This window comes from Aulonocara stuartgranti (assembly GCF_965226115.1).
Source record: "Aulonocara stuartgranti genome assembly, chromosome: 16".
Classification (NCBI taxonomy): domain Eukaryota; kingdom Metazoa; phylum Chordata; class Actinopteri; order Cichliformes; family Cichlidae; genus Aulonocara; species Aulonocara stuartgranti.
The window spans coordinates 22,108,068-22,126,824 of record NC_138952.1 but is presented as its reverse complement, the minus strand read 5'-3'; the positions used below and the strand labels follow the sequence as shown (position 1 = coordinate 22,126,824).

The following is an 18,757-nucleotide window of genomic DNA, read 5'->3' as shown; positions in this document are numbered from 1 at the left end:
AGGGATTTAGTGAAAACAAAGGCCAGTTCACATGTGTAAGTGCTGCACAAACATTATAATAGCTGCGTTACTGTACGTACGAGCAAGACTGAGGATTGGTAAATGTGGCTCAGCTGCCTGCACTGCCTCTGCAGCTCACCACACTAATTAGAAGCGGCGAGATGGGAGAAAGGGAGAGAGTGTCATCAAGGACACACTGGGAGACGTTCACCTGAGACAGCTCAGTCACTGATGCTCCGGGCAAATCAGTATGACCTGAACACCGGCACTGTTTGAAGTTGTGACAGAGAGAACGAGAGACAAAAGCGTCTGGATCTAACTGTAGGCCTTGGGGGAATAAAGAGATGGGAAGAAACAGAGAGGAGGGAACACAGAGTGAGGAGAAGGAAATTCGTTGGAGAAAAATAGGCAAAGAGGACAGGGAAGAAAAGCAAAGGGAGAGCACTTCCCCACTTTCCTATGTGAAAATTGAGGCCTGCTCTTTAGGACACTTATTATTTAGTCTCACTTTCTGTTACTTATCCCTCATTTGTTTCTACCTCTTTACCTCTCTCAAGTCATCATGTTTACACAAGCTGTTACTGCCATTTCCCCGTTGTCTAACCCTCTGCTGTTTTTCCTCTTTTTTTTCTCTCCCCCCTCTTTCTTTGTCTTTTCACTACTGGTTGGAAATTTGGAAGGCTTGCTCATCGGCGCCAGCCTCTGTTAATCCCCTCCCAAAGCACCTTAGCAACGCTAGGAATTTAGAGATGCTAAAAAAAAACCACACGACGACAACGACAACAACTGTTCTTAACACTGGGCTCATATTGGCAAGAGTGGCCACATCTTGAGATGTGTGTGTGTTTTCCATAAGTAGTTCAGAACAATCTGGATGGGTGTGATAACCAAGGATCTCTCAAGAGTGTGTGTTTGTGTGTGTGCAAGTGCAGAACGTGTGGGTCTGAACGTGTGCACAGAGTGGGACTGCGTGTCTATGTAATATAGTTCCTATATAACAACCAGCAACCTGGTAATCACAGCATGTAGTCACCTGAGATACTTATTATCTAGTCTCTTTACATGTTCCCTCTTTGTCTGTACCACGGCACAAGCTGCACGCTGCTGGATGAGCGTTTGTCTTTGTGTGGCGGGCTGCACACACCTGAACAAGTCAATGAGAGGCTGAAAACGAGTGAAAGAAATATATAAATTATTACAGACTGCAGTGAACAATTTATGTTATTATGGGCCCAACTTTGATGCTAGCAAAATGCATTGATGAAAAAAAATCAATAAAGCAAGGTTACAACACTCACAGCAATTACGACGTCAGTTATTTTTCATTTATTGGCTTTGTGATTTTCACACATCAACACAGATCACCCCAGCACCTTTCGCTTTCTCTACCCAAAATCAATTACTTAGGGGCAATGGTAAAATAATTGAGGGCGCATTTAGGCCTTGAAATTAATACATAGTTTAAATGTTAAAACTTTTCTGTAACTCCTCACTTTGAAGTATTAATTTACCTCTCAAATTGAATATGAAAATAAATGACGGAAAGCACAGTATTTTTTTTATTCTCAGGCTGTAATAAGATGCAAGAGTTTATTTGGTATGTACTCTTTATTCCCCCCCCCCCCCCCCCCTCCCCAGCCATGGGTGGCTGTGTAAGCTAACAGAAAAAACAAACTGCAAAATGCAAGTGCATAGCACACGTCTATCTCATAAGATGACTTTTAATCCATCAAAAGACAAAACAAAACACACGGAAAAACCTGATAATAATAATAACAGTAGTTACTTTTCTAAAGCAAAAAATATGTATATTACATGGCGTATACACTCATGCACAAGAAAGATGTTAATAAGAAATTAACAGCATATCCAAACAATACATGTTTATTATAGGGGATTGTGTTCAAATGAAAATGACCTGTTTCATCTGATCCTCTGTTCCTATAGTGGCAGATCTTTACAAGGTTTCTTTTGGGCTGGTCAAACAGCACGTTAAATACACTTGAGGCTGTAGAAAGATTCATTACAGGCATTTTGACGGATTTTACAAATCTGAAAATGCAGCGGGTTCTTGGACAACATGCCAGCTGAGGGACTAAGAGTATTAAGACAGTGAAACTGGCTCCAGTGAAAACCACGAGGGAAGGAGAGCTGCTGCAGTCAATGCAGTTTCCTTTTGTGTGTGTGAGTGTGCATGTGTGTGTTTGTTTTTGCTCAGATGGGCAAAAATATGGGGCTAGGATTGTTTTGTTATCCACAATTTTAAGCTAAAAAAAAGCCACACGATCTGAAGTCATACACTTTACTTGGATACAAAACATTGGGTGACAGGAGAAAGGGGTTATGTAATTAAGGGGTTTCAAGAAGGTAGCATCACAGAGGAAAGAACGAGTTAATGGAAGAAATTTGGGGTTCTGACAGTTGCTGACATTTTCTGAGAGGTCTTTTCGCCCGCACCACCTATCTCCCAGTGCTCATGGTAAAGATGGCCTGCCAGTAAAAGGGATGAGAAGCTATCTGTAAATCACAGTCTCCCCACAGTGATCCAGTTCAGCTGGTCATAGACTTGATGGCCATTGTCCTGGAAGACAGATAGAAGCACAAAAACAACAGATATATGTTACTAATTTGTAGAGGATATCAAAAGTCAGTAAAAGTAAAGTTATTAGCAAAAACACATAAGTATGTGTATGTATATATATATATATATATATATATATATATATATATATTATAAGCAGACAGAAACACATAGAGTACATGTACATTGTCTAATCTGAGGAATGGTTAAATGCATAGAATATATATTTGCAGAGAAATTAATCAAATTTATCCCACACCTTAAACAGTCTGATGGGTGACAACAATCTAATGGCTGCGGAAACAAATTGAATAGGGTTATAACCATTAGGAGCAATTTATCTGTACCTCTCTGACATTTTCCGGTGACATACACATCCTTCACTTGTTCCAATCTGGCCTATCTAAACGACCCAGTGTTTTGATCACTTGACCCAGCAGAGTTCAAAGGGCAGCCGGTTCAAACGGCTATCAGTGCGCTGCAGGTTGCAGTGAGCATCATAAAACTGCTGTTTCTTATCTGAACTCTTTGACCCCTCATTAACCCCTCTCTACTGCTTTGAGAATTATCGCCTGCTGCACATTTGTCGAGGCGGTGAGAGTCACTGAGAGTTTGTGAAACACCGAGCTAGTTGTAACATTTATAAGAGCAAGCATCTTTAGCTTCACTTTGGCAACGCAAGGGTTTTACCGAAATGGAAACAATAGCATTGTAAGATGCTCGCGCCGCTAACATATCTATGCTGCACTGAGGTCATGTGGGAAGGGGAAAAAAAAGATTTCCTTAATACCAACTTGTGAGTTTTGACATCTTCAAGAAAGCTGTGCGAATAATAAAATACTGTGAAGTGAAGAAATATGACAAAGTTTTGATGTGCGGCAACCTTATTTGCATGATTTAAAGGATCATATTAAAGTTAAACAGCGGAACTTTCCCTGTTATAATTCAAGCCTGGATATTCACAGGCACCCAGAAACTTTTAGTGACAACGCATGAATGTGGCATAATGTAAGCGGTGGTAATACTCACTGACTTCAGAATCACAGTTTCAGCTGAGGCTGATGGGAATGCCGTTATTTAGCGTTAAATACATAATTTGGTCTGTTAATGGCACATGATGAAAAGGGAGGGGATTATTTGATTTATTTGATGGGAAATATTGCATATGAGCCACATGACTTATCAGCCTCACTGAAGGAAAACTCAGTACATCAACAAAGTCCTCAAGATACACTGGACTACATGGGCAACCTACAGATTATACCTACAGCAACTACTAAGCCATGGAAACCCATGTCACAAAGCTCCCTGTGCACAGTTTTTGTGCTGATGTTAATGTCAGAGGAGGGTTGGAGCGCTGCAGTTATCGAGTCAGTAGAGCACTGGTGATTTTTATGCACTATACGCCTTAGCACTCAGCAACTCCGCTCTGTGGTCTGCCACTTCATGGCTGAGTTGCTGTGGTTTCTAAATGCTTCCACTTTGCCATAATACCACTTACAGTTGATTGTGGAGTATCTAGGAGGGAAGAAATTTCACAAACTGACTTGTCGCAATGGCGGCATTCATTTACAGCACCAAGCTTGAATTCAGTGAGCACTTTAAAATGACCCATTTTTTCCACAAATGTTTGTAAAGGTTGACTGCATGGCAAGGGGCTCGATTTTATATTCCTATGGCAATGGAACTAAAAACACCGGAACAGAGATGTGGCACAATACTTTTGTCTATATAGCATACATTGTCTGAGAACCATGCATCATGGCATTTTGTTTTGCAGATGAAAATATGTTATTGGACAGCTAAAGTCTCTGACCTGCTGGTGCACTAGAGGAAAAGTCAGCAGAAAGCAACAAAAAGACTACGGAGAACATGAATTTTTTCTCAAAATTTCACCTCACTGCTTTTGTTAGACGGTGTCTGAACACCACCTGACATCGTCTACTATGTAAAGAGCATTGAGCATAGAGCATCTCTATGTGTGTCCAAAGCTTCAAAGTTTGTCTCATTGCTTTGTGGGGACCAGCTGGGAAAGAAGAAGCAGTGCTTCTGCATGTACATGCTTTTATTTTTAAATAAGACTTCAATCAACCTCCTGAAATTATAAGGTTCTGTTTAAAAAGAAAAAAAGGTGTTCAAATGGGAGAGAAGAAAAAACAAGATAATAAGTAGGCTAGAAAGAAAACAATATTATTGTACTCAAAAGTACCATTACTTTTGTATTAAAAAGAACTTATTAGAGTCAAAATGCTTTCGAGAGTTTTATAGTTTCCAAATGCTCTCTTAGTTTATTCCCCCACCCCCCAAAAAGACTCAAGGTTATTGCATATATTTAGTGAGGGACAGGAAGCCACTTACCGTGCTTTTATTAACATTCATTCTAAAATCCCCTTTTCTCTCTGGAGCACATGTAATAGTCTGACTGTTGCTGCCAAACAACACTAAGTTTGCTTGTCTTGAAGAGTCCATGAAAGAAACTCTTTGTGGAAGCACTTCTGCTGAGAGAGGGGGAAAAAAAATCTAACAGTAAACGATTCTTCCTTCAAGAGCGCAAACAGGAGTATTTCAGAGGACACTTAAAACTTATCATGTGGCCTTTCCTTGTTGTTGTGTTTGGAACAAATAGGTACTGAGGTATTTTCTTATTTGAGCAAAGCAACACAATGCTTTTGCCTGAGAAAATGAGATTAACTTTTAAAATATCTGGGGGTTTTTTCATTTAAAGAACAAGATTATTTATTTTTAGCAGCAAATAGCTGATTTTATTCATGTTAAGGAACAATTTCTTCATTTCAGAGCCTTAAAAACTTCCCTCTACATCTGTTCACCCATTGATGGATTATGGATTTATGTCAGGTAACAAGGAAGTCTCCAAGAGAAATAATTTCCTTGCACGGTCATAGTAAGTATGACAGGACCAATATGGCAAATGGGTAAAGTTGGGCTTAAATTCTTAAAGGGCTGTACTTTAATACAAATGATATTTTCTTAAACCCAAACAAGTTGTTTTATTATCTAAACCTAACCGAAGTGCTAGAAAACACGAACTAATGAGGAAAAAAGATATTGTTGTTATTGAACTGCAAAGTCCACATAGGGTGGAGGTCAGGGTTAGTGGATGGGTCAACAAAACACTTTTTTATTTCAAAATGCTCTTGTTTTTTTAACTATGTTCCTTAATCTTAACATGTTTAATATAATAAGCTTGATGAACAAGGTCCTCTGCATTACCATAATCCTAACTAAGTTGTTTCGTGTCTCGGCCTTTGCAAACATAGGCAGAAAACAGATGAACCATATTGTGCTCTAATGGGTTGTGTTCAAAGGGGTTAAGCTGGAGGACCTGTCACTGTGCTCGCCAAAGTAATTGCTTACATCTCCTTATGCTGCTGTAATCACTAAACAACTCTGACAGGGCAAGAGTCAAACAGTCAGGGAGACTGTAGAGCAAGCCAGCTCTTACTTTTATCCATTTTAGTTGTGGTAAAAGTCACAAAGTCACATCTGTGAGGTGAGAAAAAATTAAAGAAATATCGCTCTGTATAATGCAATTTAATTAAACAGAGACACAGTGTGAATGATTAAAAATGACCATACAGTTGAATTGACACTTCTTTAAAAGAGTTAAAAAAAAATTATATGAACACTATATTCTTCAAGAAGATGGGAATTTATTGACTGTATCTGACTTTTTAAGCAAAGTCGAAAGAATAAAATGCCTCCTGAAAGGACAATCTGATGAATGCCTGTAAAGGTTATACAAGTTTTTCTTTGGTCTTTATTTTTGTCCTAATATAGCTTCAACCTAGGGGGTTTACTTAGAAGTTGTCTGTTGTCTGGCAGATTTTGTTTGGGCCTGACTTTTGTGCCACTTTATGATCGTTCGGCAGTTATTTGATTAATTATCAGAGCACTGCATGCACAGGTGCTTGTGAACTAGGCCTTTACCCCAACGCTGAAATCTAACATAAAAGATAGGATAATTAATTTTTAAACTCTAAACCAATCACATTACTTCACTCCTACCACTAAAAAAGTTGTGCCAGTCAGAGTGGCTCGCCACATTAAAAGATTCCTTTTAAGTGCTGTGTGCACGGTGGAGAACTTCGAGCCCAGAAAGCATGGCACAACAAATCTACAGTCAAAGTGTTTGTGGAAAAGGTGAAAGCTCAGTCATGTCATGTTATTTAAGTATGTTGACACTTATTCTTTGCAACACAGTAATCCAAAAATATACAGAACAGTCAGTATACTGTATGTAGTTTTGAATTTGTTGCAGGTATTAGTAACATGACATCAATCCAATATTTCTAGAAATAATTCTGCATCATATTTTAGCGTGATTAAAATTGCATTTAATAATAAAGCATGAAACACTGCTTTTGCCAGAAAAGTTGAAAAAAGGGTTATGATGCACAGGATTAATGATCTCTGAGTCCCCCTTCACAAACTGGCAGGTTACTGAATATTAATCCAACAGTATGATGTGTTTGAAGCTTCAATCTGGTCTCATTTCCAAGTTTGTTTAATTAAAGGTAAACACAGTAGATCATTGTGAATGATGACAGTTCTCAAACCAGAAACTGTATGTTTATCATTGATGATAATTCCCTGCTGCCATCAGAGGGCAACAGGACAGGTCGTTTATTATATTATTTAAGTAACCCAAGGCGGTTTTTCACAAGTACTGACTGCTCTACCGTACTTCTGCAATGCATATTTAAATTTTACACAGTAGGAATGTTTTTTTATGTGTCTTGCATTTCTTATTTTGGACTTCCTATTTTGCTTGCCCCTGTTTAAAGAACCTGCTGAGAAACCCGGTTTCTACCAAAAATATCAGTGAATAGCTTCGCTTCATTTAGATGTAATGCCCACTTGTTTGCAAGTCTCCCACCTGCATGCCATGTACCAACTCTGAATTTAACAGAAACAGATGGAAAAAGCAGGTGTTATGTTAGTTCTGCTGCTAAAATAAAGTGCCAGTACCTGTGCAACCTAAATTAAATACAGCAACTGCCTGTGTCCTTGGATTTAAACTTATTCCTAACAACTTTAATACAGTTTGCTCCTGAATTTCTGCCATTAGGATTTTTTTTCCAGTGCGCGAAGTATCAAATTTCTACATGGCAGATAAGTCTCAGGTAGGATGATGGGGTGGCTGGTTTGGTCTTTAATATAAAAGCCTTTGACACACAGAATCTATAAATCATTTAACTCTATTATGGGAAACTGTTGTTAATTACACATCTCCTACTAATTGTATATGTTGGTATCTTTTACCCATTGCTATGAATCTTTGCCAGTCTTGACTAAATCATGCTAGCCACCTATACTGTGGCCACAGTGGAACATGATGGAAACACAATATCAATATTGAAATGTTGATATGGTGAACAATAGGAAAATGAAATTCACTGGTTGACAGTTTGGTCTGCTGCTGTCGTGGTGACAGAAACTGTTGACAAAAATGTAAGTCATTAAGACATTATTTTTTGTAGAAAGTGATCAAATGTATTGGTGTGATTAAAGAAATTTTTAACACAAGACATTTCAAGAGTTTTTTTTCCACAGGCAAGGCTGGAGGAGGCTGAGATTGTGTCTTTTGTAACATTTTGTAACATTCTTTCAAAGTTGGATTCATGAAACTTTTTTCAGATGGCATTGGTGAAGATGTAAAATTTAAAAAAAAAAAAAAAAGAATACGCAGAAGAGGTAACGGTGTAGCCCAGATGGGAGGGTCGAATAAGCTTTAAAGATTTTAACTTAAAATTTGCAGTAGTTTCATAAATGTCACTCCGTGTTAGACTATTTTTATTAAACGAGAAGGGATAAGTCCAGATTGGTAAAGGGAGACTGCAGACTTGTGACTTTTGTAAAAATCCAGGCTACCATCTTGACTAGGAATCCTTAAACACTTTCATTCAGTGATGGACAGTGAGACCACTCAGTATGCTGCACCCCACCCCCTTAACTTGCATCTTCTACAGACTTATTCTTCCCTTTCTCCTCCTTCCTCCCCCCCAAAATCCCCGGTTCCTGTGGAGTGGCAGGTTTTGTGTGGTCCCCAGCACTGTCCCGTTTTTATCTGTCCTCTGACGGGTTACCCCGGTCCCCCTCGCACCTGCGCCGCTCCCAGGTCCCTACAGGAATGCGCTGGGGCTTGTAATCGCCTTTGTGGGGGCCATTGAGTTGTACGGCTGACTGAAACTTCCCAACCTCACAGCGCGCTGGCCGCTGAATGGGACACAGCGTGGGGCGGCTCTCCAAACCGCGGACCCTGCCAAATTCCTACAGTGGCGCTCCACAATCACTCCCACACAGGCCCCGATATACCGCCAGGCAGGAGGGACGGGGAGGGGTCGGGATGTGGTGGTGGTGATTGTGTGTGTTGGATAGACACATGGAAAAGTCTACATTTAGCTCCAGACAAGACGGACACTTTCTGCGTCGCCACTCCGGATGCACATGGCGCCCCCCCCCCCCCCCCCTTTTTTTGTTATTGTTATTGTAATTATTATTATTATTATTATCATCATCATCATTATTGTCACTTTGTGAAGCTGTTACAGTAAAGCAATGATTTGGGGTAACAATAAATGAAGAAGATGTATTTTAATATCTCACCTCTTAAAAAAAAAAGTTCCAGTGCAGATGCTATTCCAGCAACGGTGAAATCTGGAAAAAAAAAGCAAATAAAAAAAATGCGTTTGGTGGATGTTGTGAACAAAGTTTCAAAATAAAGCAATTTCTCATAACTTTTAGTACATTTGTGCCGCGTTTCGGTGCATTAGGTCTGTGTGCCGGCATATAGCGTGGTAGCTGTGGGTAGATAGAGCAGCACTGCAGGATTAAGAGGCAGCAAGATTGTTAAACATGTCAACGTGTAATTGCACGATAAGGCCCTTCCGAGGAATTCATTGGCCCAGTTGCTTTCTCTATTCCGCGCTAATCTCGCCCGGCACATTCGCTCTGTGCAATCTGTCTCCATAATCTTCTGTGACAGAGCGGGCGACGAGAGCAGGCTGCTTGGTAATTTTTTTTAGGGAAGGGGGGAGACGCAGAGAAAATATGCAGAGGCGTGATAAAGTGACGCTAATTATCCCCATTTAGGACAGGGAGTGCAAGGGATCGGGGCTTTACGAACAACCGAGTGTGCGCTGGAGCTGATGGCCTCCTAGCACGGAATATATCGGTGGCTACAAGATAAGGGTATCGCACGGTGGAGAGATTTATTGGCCAGCCAGCTGTACGTGCGCGCACTCACACAAACACACATATACTCTTTCTCCCACACGCGCGCGCGCGAGCGCACGCAGCAGTAGCAGCAGCAAGCGCCACATAGCCTGTATACTTTGCACCCTACACTTACCCCCTCTTCCACCTCAAGGTGTAATTTATTCGGGTTAAATTTGCCAGAACGCTCCTCTTTTTAGCCTGGCGATGCGCCGTGACGCGCTCCGCCTCTCCGGGCTTTCAGTGTTAATCCGCATCTCTTCACATCAACAGATAAGATAGAAACAGATGCAAAAACACACGAGGAGGCCATCCCCTGCCATACGGTGCACGCTGTATTGCGGAGATGTCTCCATAGATGCAATTGCTTTCGGGTTTTGGAATTTCAACTAATTTCCAGACATTGTTCCTCTGATTTTTTGCCCCCTAAAAGATTAATGCGCAGCCAGACGTTACATGCTTTACTATGAGGCCTAACAGGTTTAATTGACATACCATCCAAGTCTTCATCAGTGTGAAATAGGCCCTTTAACTATGTATTTGAGATTAATTGATTTTTTTTTATGCCTAAGCAGGCATAAATTCCCCTCATTTGCATGTGTATGACTATTAGGGTATCATATGAGGCCTACAGGCGATAAAAACGGAAAATCTCAAAAACATCTGTGGCCTGTCTTCAGCCTAATATATACATATATTTCTTTTAGATTAATGATAATTATAAAAATGACTCGGGCATCTTATTCAAAATGCAGGCGTTTTTGTCAAAGGTACCAAAACCGGTCCAAAATCAAAACACTACATCTGTGAAATTCTGATGAGTCATCACCAACTCAACAAGCTACTTGTCTGTAGAGCTGTGACGAGTGGAAGTCAAAATTCAGTCCGAGCAACAGTTTGGACACTGTCAGGTTTGTGCGTCTGTTTTTCATCTAAACAGAGATTTTTCTCCTTTAATTACAATCACGGGTCGTTGGTTCACTCTCAAGTTTCAGTGGTTTTTATCGAACATGAAATTATTGTTCGAATCCCAGTTTGTGCCTCACGCACTTTGCCCACACCCCCTTTCACTTTCCTGCTATTTTGCTCGAGAGTAAAAGGAGCAAACAAGTCCCCCACCACCTTGCTGCTTCTCACATTATGGGAGTAAATAATTAGAATAAAAGCCAAGTAACATAGATTGCATTTATTTGTTAGACGAGTGATCAAGCCTCTTTAAGTGCCGGTTCTTTGATTAGCAAGCTGATGAAAATGCAGCTAAAGAAATTAGGATTCTTGTGAATCCCACCCTTTTTTTCTTTTTACCCTCTGTCGCATTCTAGCTTATAACGTAGAAATCAATATATATAATCTAATAATTCACATATATTATCTGACATCACCATAAAAATAAAGCTAATAAGAGAAGTGAATGCAAGATGAACTGATGGTGCAGTTCGGGTGAAAGATTACTGAAAACCCAGACTTCGATTTTTATCCCCTTATTTAAAGAAACAAATAATTTTATCTTTAAAATCTTTTTCTTTCTTTAAGAAACTTTTAGATAGCTGTTCTTTGCTATCCCTGCCTTATTCTTTTTTTATAGTGTGTTCAGAACAGAAGCTGTAAAATTGGAATTTTAAAAAAATGCATCTCAGGAGATCAAACACATGTTAAAAGTGATTAAATAAAAAAAGAAATAGCTTAATATTTTCCTTTAAAAAATGAAATACACAGTGGAGAAGTTGTTCAGTTTTTAAGAGCAGTTTATACTAAAAAAAAAATCTGCTTTCATCGGAAAAGAAATGAAATTCTGGCGCAAGTTTCCGTAAAAAAAATTGCAATTAGACACACTGATTAATATAATAGTAGAATAGATAATGAACTAGTTTCATTTAGAAATATATATATTTTTTTTAAAAAGATTTAAGCTGCTCTTGCTAATAAAGGATTAAAGGATTCACATCTCATACGGTTTTGAAAGGGGAAAATGACATGTGCTTATTACAAATATAATCAAATTTCTATTCATAAACGAGAAGGCTTCGTTCATAACACTAACAGGTGGCTGTCATGCTAAATGTTCTTCTTGTGCGTTATGTCATCATAAGTTTTCAAAATATTCAAAATCAAGCTTGTCCTTTTATATTTATATTAAAGGAGAACGCGGGCCACAATCTGGGCCTGCATTGAATATTTAAAAAAATGTTTTCATAGTATTGGAGCCTGCGTGCTACTGAAATAGAGAAAAGCAAACTTTTTAAAAACAATTTATGGACACGTTTCTAAACATGAAACTTCAGCTTCTAAAACAGCATCCTGTTAGTGAAATGGTTCCCTCACAGCCCTACAGGCTGTAGCTTTTACGCGTAATTACGCACAAACAATTGGACCATTTAAAAGCTCGAGGGATCTGTCCACCAGCGTCAAAATTTAAATAGAAGATTTTGTTTTTTGTTTTTCGTGAAGACTTCTGATTCTTGTTACCTAAAACAAAACAAAACACTTCTGTAAGACCACTGTGAAAAATAATCAATCTAAGACGTTCTCTTAAGAATCAAAGCAACATCTTGTGAAATTTATTCAATTATTCTTCATTGCAATATCAGAGCTTTTCGCTCGCGGAAAAGCACTTAAATTACAACAGCGGTTGCCCGTCATCCTTTCAAATATTAAAATTATTCACAATTTACAAGAATTAGAGTGTTACAATAAAAAGAGATGATTTCCAAGAATTATGACACAGGCTTCTGCAAATGAACACAAATGTTTAAAGAAGCTGATTTTCCCATATCTTTTAAAGCACTTTCTTATGATTATGACACTTATCTCATTTTCAAATAACTTACAATAAACTCCCCCCTCCCCACCCCCGACCCCCAAAAATGATGAGACAATTGAAGCAAATCTCCCCAATGTGAAAACCTGGCGTAACCCTCAGCTAAGACTGTGAAATAAAGGACAAAAAAAATAAATAAATGATAGCACAATAACCAATATCTCAGCATCATATTTGTTATATAATTCCACTGGTGGCTATTCCAAAAAAAGCCGAGATGAATATGCTATTTACCCTTCATTTACAATATCATAAACATTCTGTACAAAATGCAGGTAGTTCTCAGGACCGGGGTTATTTTAGAAAAGAGGTAAATATTTGGTTATGGTTCGTTTGCAGTTTTCAATTATTCTATGAGTTCTAAATGTGTGTTAGCGGGACGGTCCCGTTCACTCCAGCCGTGGCGCTCTGGTAATGCTGCGGCAAGGCATGGAGTCTAGTTTGCATTGAGGGGTCCCCCGGCTCTCCGGTAGGTAAATACATGCTTATCATCTCTCTCAAGTCTCCGGGGCAAGGACCCCGTGAGTGTGTGCTGCTGACGGGAGGGCTTACACTCGGCTCCGACTTCACCAGCGACCCTAATGTCCCCATGGCAGCTGAGGAAGAGACGCCGGAGCTCTGGTGCTGCGTGTAGGTGATCCCGCCGTAGCCGGATGGGGAAGCGTTCATGTAGCTCTGAGAGTTCGAGATGGGGCTGTACTGCAGGGCTGTCATGTCATAGCGGTGCATGGGCTGGGGGTTGTGTGAATGATGGTGGTGTGAGTGGTGGTGGTGGTGCGCTCCGCTCCCCGGGTGCTGGCTGTAGGCTAGCTGAGCCTCCTGCATCATCGCTGCGGCCGCCGCGGCAGCAGCCACCTGCCCCGAGTACGCACCGTTCGCCCAGCCGTTCATGTGCGCGTAGCCGGAGCTGGCGGAACCTCCGTGACCTCCGGGGCTCTCCAACCTCTGCCCGACCCCGGATGAACCCATGCCAACCCCTAAACCAACTCCACCGCCACCGCTCGGCCCAGAAAGAAGTCCACCAGCAAGGGAATATTTGTCCTTTTTCAGCAATGTCTTGGTCTTCCGTCTTGGTCGGTACTTGTAATCCGGATGCTCCTTCATGTGCATGGCTCGCAACCGTTTAGCCTCGTCGATGAATGGACGCTTTTCAGCCTCGGACATCAGCTTCCACTCGGCGCCCAGCCGCTTGCTAATTTCAGAGTTGTGCATTTTGGGGTTCTCCTGCGCCATCTTTCTCCGCTGCCCACGGGACCACACCATGAACGCGTTCATAGGTCTCTTCACCCGCTCCTGATTCGCTTTCGACCCGCTATTCGGCCCCGTTTGCCCCGTCGTCGTGTTCGTTTGGGGGCCGGGGGAATGAAGGTCAGTTTCCATCATCATGCTATACATTCACCTGGTTTTTAAACTTCGCCACCAACAGAGAAAAAACAAGTCACTTTCACAACAGGTCAGGCGCACACAGGTACGGGTGCGCTCGAGATGACTGGGCTACAAAATTAATATTCTACCCCAAATTGAAATAAACACGTGATGAAAATTAATCCGAAAAGGCATATAAAATGTTCTCCAACCAGCAGTTCGCCCTGTTTTCGCCTGGGCTGGTTCACATCCACTGTGATAGAATGCGCATTTGAGCCACTTTTCCTGTCGGAGTTGAGAAGTTGGTTAAAGCGGCGGCCATATGATGAGCACTGACAGCGGTTAAATGAGCCACAAGCGGCCAATGAGGCTCTAGCAGCGGAATGATTTGCATGGCGTTTGGTCAGGTGACTAGAGGACCATAGAGGAAGAACACACCGGAGGAGGAGGAGGAGGAGAATGAGGAGGGAGAAAGGAGGGTCAATCCCACAAATAGCACGAGGCATTTGAAATTTCCAAACACGCTCTCGGAGACTTCATCCACAAAAATAACGAAGATTTGTTAGCACTGATGTAGCGGCCAAACAGTGGGTGCAGTCTGTGATTAGGATGAGTCAAACATCTCAATTTATTTATATTTAAAAAAAATAGGTTAGACTATGGCTGCTGATTTTTTTTTTTAAAGAAGGAAGAAATCAGACAGCTTATAAATTAGGAAGCATAAAAGTGTGGGTAAAATTCTTTTTTACCTTCAACTTTCTTCCCAGATTTGACATTGAAAAGACACTTCCTCTCCTATTTAACAAGTTATTCTCACATTCGCAACGCGCACTAGAAGCCTGGGCCTCACTATATTTATGCACAGGATTTGCAATACACTCTGCCCCCAAACTAGTCTCAGACGACTTGATGCTGAGCAAGCGCCTCAGATATCAAATTTTAAACCATCTCTCTCTCTCTCCCTCGCCTGTGCCCCCTTACCCCCACCCCCTCCTCCTTCCAGGTATGTAATTAAGGTTTGAAGTAATAGCAGGTGTCAGATAGAGAAATTAAGCGCATTTATAGCTGAAAACTATTTGAAAGAGATTTGGTTAAAAGAAAACTCTTGGTCTGAGAGACGAAGCCCAAGAGGATGGATAGTCGTATAATGACGTGAAATTGCCGGGGCAAAGAGCCATTATCGCCGTCTGCTGGTGATGGTGAATGAGTCCTGGCCACGCGCCCGCGTGCAGCTATAGATGAAAAGAAATACTACACGTAAACTGTCATTTTTAGTGGATATGTTGTGGGTCTGTTAACGCCTCTTATTTAACATCCAGTCAGGTATTCCGTTTGTTAAAAAAAAAAAAAAATACACGAGAGGGGAAAGCGGTCTGTGTCTTCGAGTCCGCGCATATATAATCCAGATTTCACAGCTGACCTCCCCTGAAAAGCCCAATCAACCTCTAATTGAAAGGGAAAACGAAATACCACTTCCCGCGGCGAGACTAACGATTTAATCATTCTATCGTTCTTTTGCTGTTTTTATTTTAATTGGAGCTTAGCTTGATATGGTTCTCTGTTTAGGACCAGAGGGAGCGAGATCACTCGGGCGGATCCGGGCGTTTTTGGTGATAGGGTTAACTTGATGTCACGGTGGTCAATAAACGGTTACAGCGGTCCAGGCAAACGTGGCTTAAGGCCCGAGGGAGATGGCAATGTAATGATGACACCCGGAGAGCTTTGGGGAGGTGAGTGCGAGTGAAGCGATCACACACACGCACTCATAAAAAGAAAAAGAAAATAAGAAACCAATTCTTGTCTCATTATACAGATACAGCGATTTGTCAGTATCTGCTCAATATTAAAAGTCTAATTCATAAAAACATTTAACCTTCTTTTTTCTTTTTATTTAAACATATTTTTAACTAAATAGTGTAAGCACACATATAACACCGCTAATATTAAACCGGCCTATTAATAAATGTATTAAATACATTTTCATGCTTTTCAGATTTCTTAAACCTGCCTGGACCCTGCCCTGACACGACTCTGCTTTAATTCACACCAGTGCTGCAATGCATCAATGCATCTCCAGCAGTTATTTTAAAAAAGTCGACATCCTGATGAAAAGATTAGAATTGTTATCGTTAGCTTTCTTAAATAGCCAATAGTAAGAGAAAATATGACTTCTACTATTACTGTCACTCTTGTTAGAATCATACTATTATTGTCGTTATTTATTCTCCGTGCTGAGTGTCTTTAGGCTTGTACGCACAGGATTAGCCTTTACAGTGACATTGGGACCCTGGTGGCCCCTGTTTACTTTCTCTGTCATTCCCCGTCAGTCACTCCTCTTTTAACAAACCTCCTTTCAAACCTCCTCGCTCCTTTTGTGCGCGGCCTTTGTGACGGGTTGTGTGCGCACTGTGATGATGGTGCGCGACTGGGGCCAAGGGTCAAAGCGGTTATCCAACCCTCCCACCCTCCATGGCCACAAGAAAATAAAAAATATATATAAATAAGTGAACAATTTTAAATAAATACACACAGCTTGCGTGCCGACTCCTCGAGCGCAGCGGCCAGCGGGTGCTATTATGCTTTTTATTTTATTTTTTTTATTTTACTCTGCGTCCAGGAATCAGTCCCACGCAAAGGAACCCCTTAATTAAACAAAAAAATAAATAAATAAATCTTTTGACCGATTATATCTGGCTTCCTCCCTTTCATCATCATCTTCTTCTTCTTTTTTTCTTTTTTTACCCCTTGATGCAGTTAACCTGAGCGGGGACAGCGTTTTTACACGGCTGTGGCTGTGCCCGAGCAGTGCACAAGAGCCGGCGCTCGTGTAACTGGGTGGCGTTAGTTTTAAGGAAGTAAAAGGAGTCCTGAACACCAAGGACACAAAACGTGGAGCTAATTATTCAAACGAGTTTAAGAGACAAAGCATCTGCTCCTTAGCCTTAAATTACACATCCTAAATCTAAAGATGTGACGGTCAGCCCCCCCGCCCCCGCCCTCCCCACAACCTACGGAAAAGTAGAAACACCAAGACAAACATAGAGTCCTGAGTGAAAACAGGCTGCCCCTGGATAGTCTAATGCGTCCCCTCGTATTTTACACCATCAAACAGTTATTCTTGTTTACGGCGAAACAAATGTAGGCGCCAGCGAACCTCATCCGATCTTCTTCCCTCGGAAAAATCTAACTGAGCTGGTTGAAGAGCAACTTGTAGGATCATGAAGCCACAGTGTGAGCTTTGCGCAGCCCCTTGTGGAGCTCACTTGTTCCAAAATAAAACGACAGCCTGCAGCTGGAAACACATATTATCTGCACTGCACTGAACACAAACGCTCCGAAATAAAGGCTGTCAACAAGACATTTATTTCAGCAAGCGGAAACGCCGAATTCAGAAAGCGTTCAAATTCGCTTCACTCTGTTAATATTATAACAATTTTGAGAATTAATTCCACCACGCGTTAAAAAGGCGATTTTACGCACAACAGACAGTTTAACTACAGATTAGATGTATATAAAAATGACTTTCTTGCGTAAGGAATTGTAATATGCAAACTTACGCATGTCCCCCTCGTTCCCTCTACTCCAGACAAAGTGGGAAGAATTCTCCCTCCATGCTCCTAAAGCCGTCCTAAACCCCTCCAAAGCTTCATGTAAGACCGCTACTCCCACTACAATCTGGCCGCTCGAGTGCCAAGGCCATCCGTGCCCGGTGCCCAAACCCACCACTCAACACACACTGAGGGGCAGAGACAAGAAGAAATGACATTTATTATACACTCTAAAAAAGACAATTCCAAGTTATTGTTTCTCTCTGCAAAAAGGGGGCTTGCTTCTAACACAATGAAGCGTCTTTTGTGTGGCACAGAACAATACAAAACAAGTATTCTAATAAATAGCCACTTTTTTGTGTGTGTGATGGTGAGGGGAGAGGAGTGTGTGTGTGTGTGTGTGTGTGTGTGTGTGTGTGTGTGTGTGTGTGTGTGGAGGGGGGAGGGGGGTGCTCTCCAGGATGAATGGGCTGGAGCGGCGGGGTTCTGAAAGGCAGCTGTGCCGCATTCGGAGAGGAGGGGCGAGGACTTGGCGAGGAGCCCCCGCACCCCCTTCGCCTCCTCCTGGATACTGACTCCCATTACTGATCCTGGAACAGAAAAGGACGCAAAGGTGGGGGGGGAGGAAAAGGGGTGGGGAGGGGTCGGTATTGACTTTGGAGGCTGTTTTTACTCAGGACATACACTGTTTCCTACAATATGATCTTGGAGTCATCAAATATTGTCTCATGCTGTGATGTCCACAGAATCCAATTAGATGTAACCTGCACAGCTTGTAAGCATGTGGTTTTGACAGCTTCTAGGTGGGGAGGGATTTAGCCTACACACACTCACTCATACACACACACACATATAGCATACAAAAAACATGCAACAGCCACACAGCTGGGCTGATTAAAGCTTTCCTATCTACACACAGGTTTACCGTTTTGAGATGCAGCATGTGTTTCACACACATGGTTTGGTCTCCTCCTCTGAACTCACCGTTGATTGCTTCACAGATTAATTTCTTCCCCGGCCTAACCCTCACATGTCCCATTTGTTTTGCAAACACAGGACCAGAGCCCATTTGAGCAGCTCCTTCATTGTTAATGGATTCAGCAGTGCTTCTGCTGCTGCTCCTCCTGTTGCTGCTCCTCTCTCCCTCCAATGCCTGTTGCAGCATCCCTGCTCCAGGGCTGCCAGAACTCACAGACTCCCTGACTTGTA

The 18,757-nt window shown here is 41.5% G+C and overlaps 1 protein-coding gene across 2 annotated transcripts; it reads right to left on the bottom strand.

Annotated features, from left to right (window-relative positions):
* Positions 1–2,289: 2,289 nt before the first annotated feature.
* On the bottom strand, positions 2,290–17,571 carry sox1a (SRY-box transcription factor 1a). Of its 2 annotated transcripts, none has more exons than XM_082507886.1 (2): positions 13,188–14,473; positions 2,290–2,581 (listed from the first exon to the last, which is right to left on the bottom strand). In XM_082507886.1, the coding sequence occupies exons 1-2, from the start codon at positions 14,028–14,030 to the stop codon at positions 2,525–2,527; spliced, it is 900 nt and encodes a 299-aa protein (XP_082364012.1). In that variant the 5' UTR covers positions 14,031–14,473; the 3' UTR covers positions 2,290–2,524. The 2 variants fall into 2 exon arrangements, with proteins under 2 accessions (XP_082364012.1, XP_082364011.1); XM_082507885.1 differs by lacking the exon at positions 2,290–2,581 and adding an exon at positions 17,558–17,571 and having other exon boundaries at positions 12,705–14,046.
* Between the last annotated feature and the right edge of the window lie 1,186 nt (positions 17,572–18,757).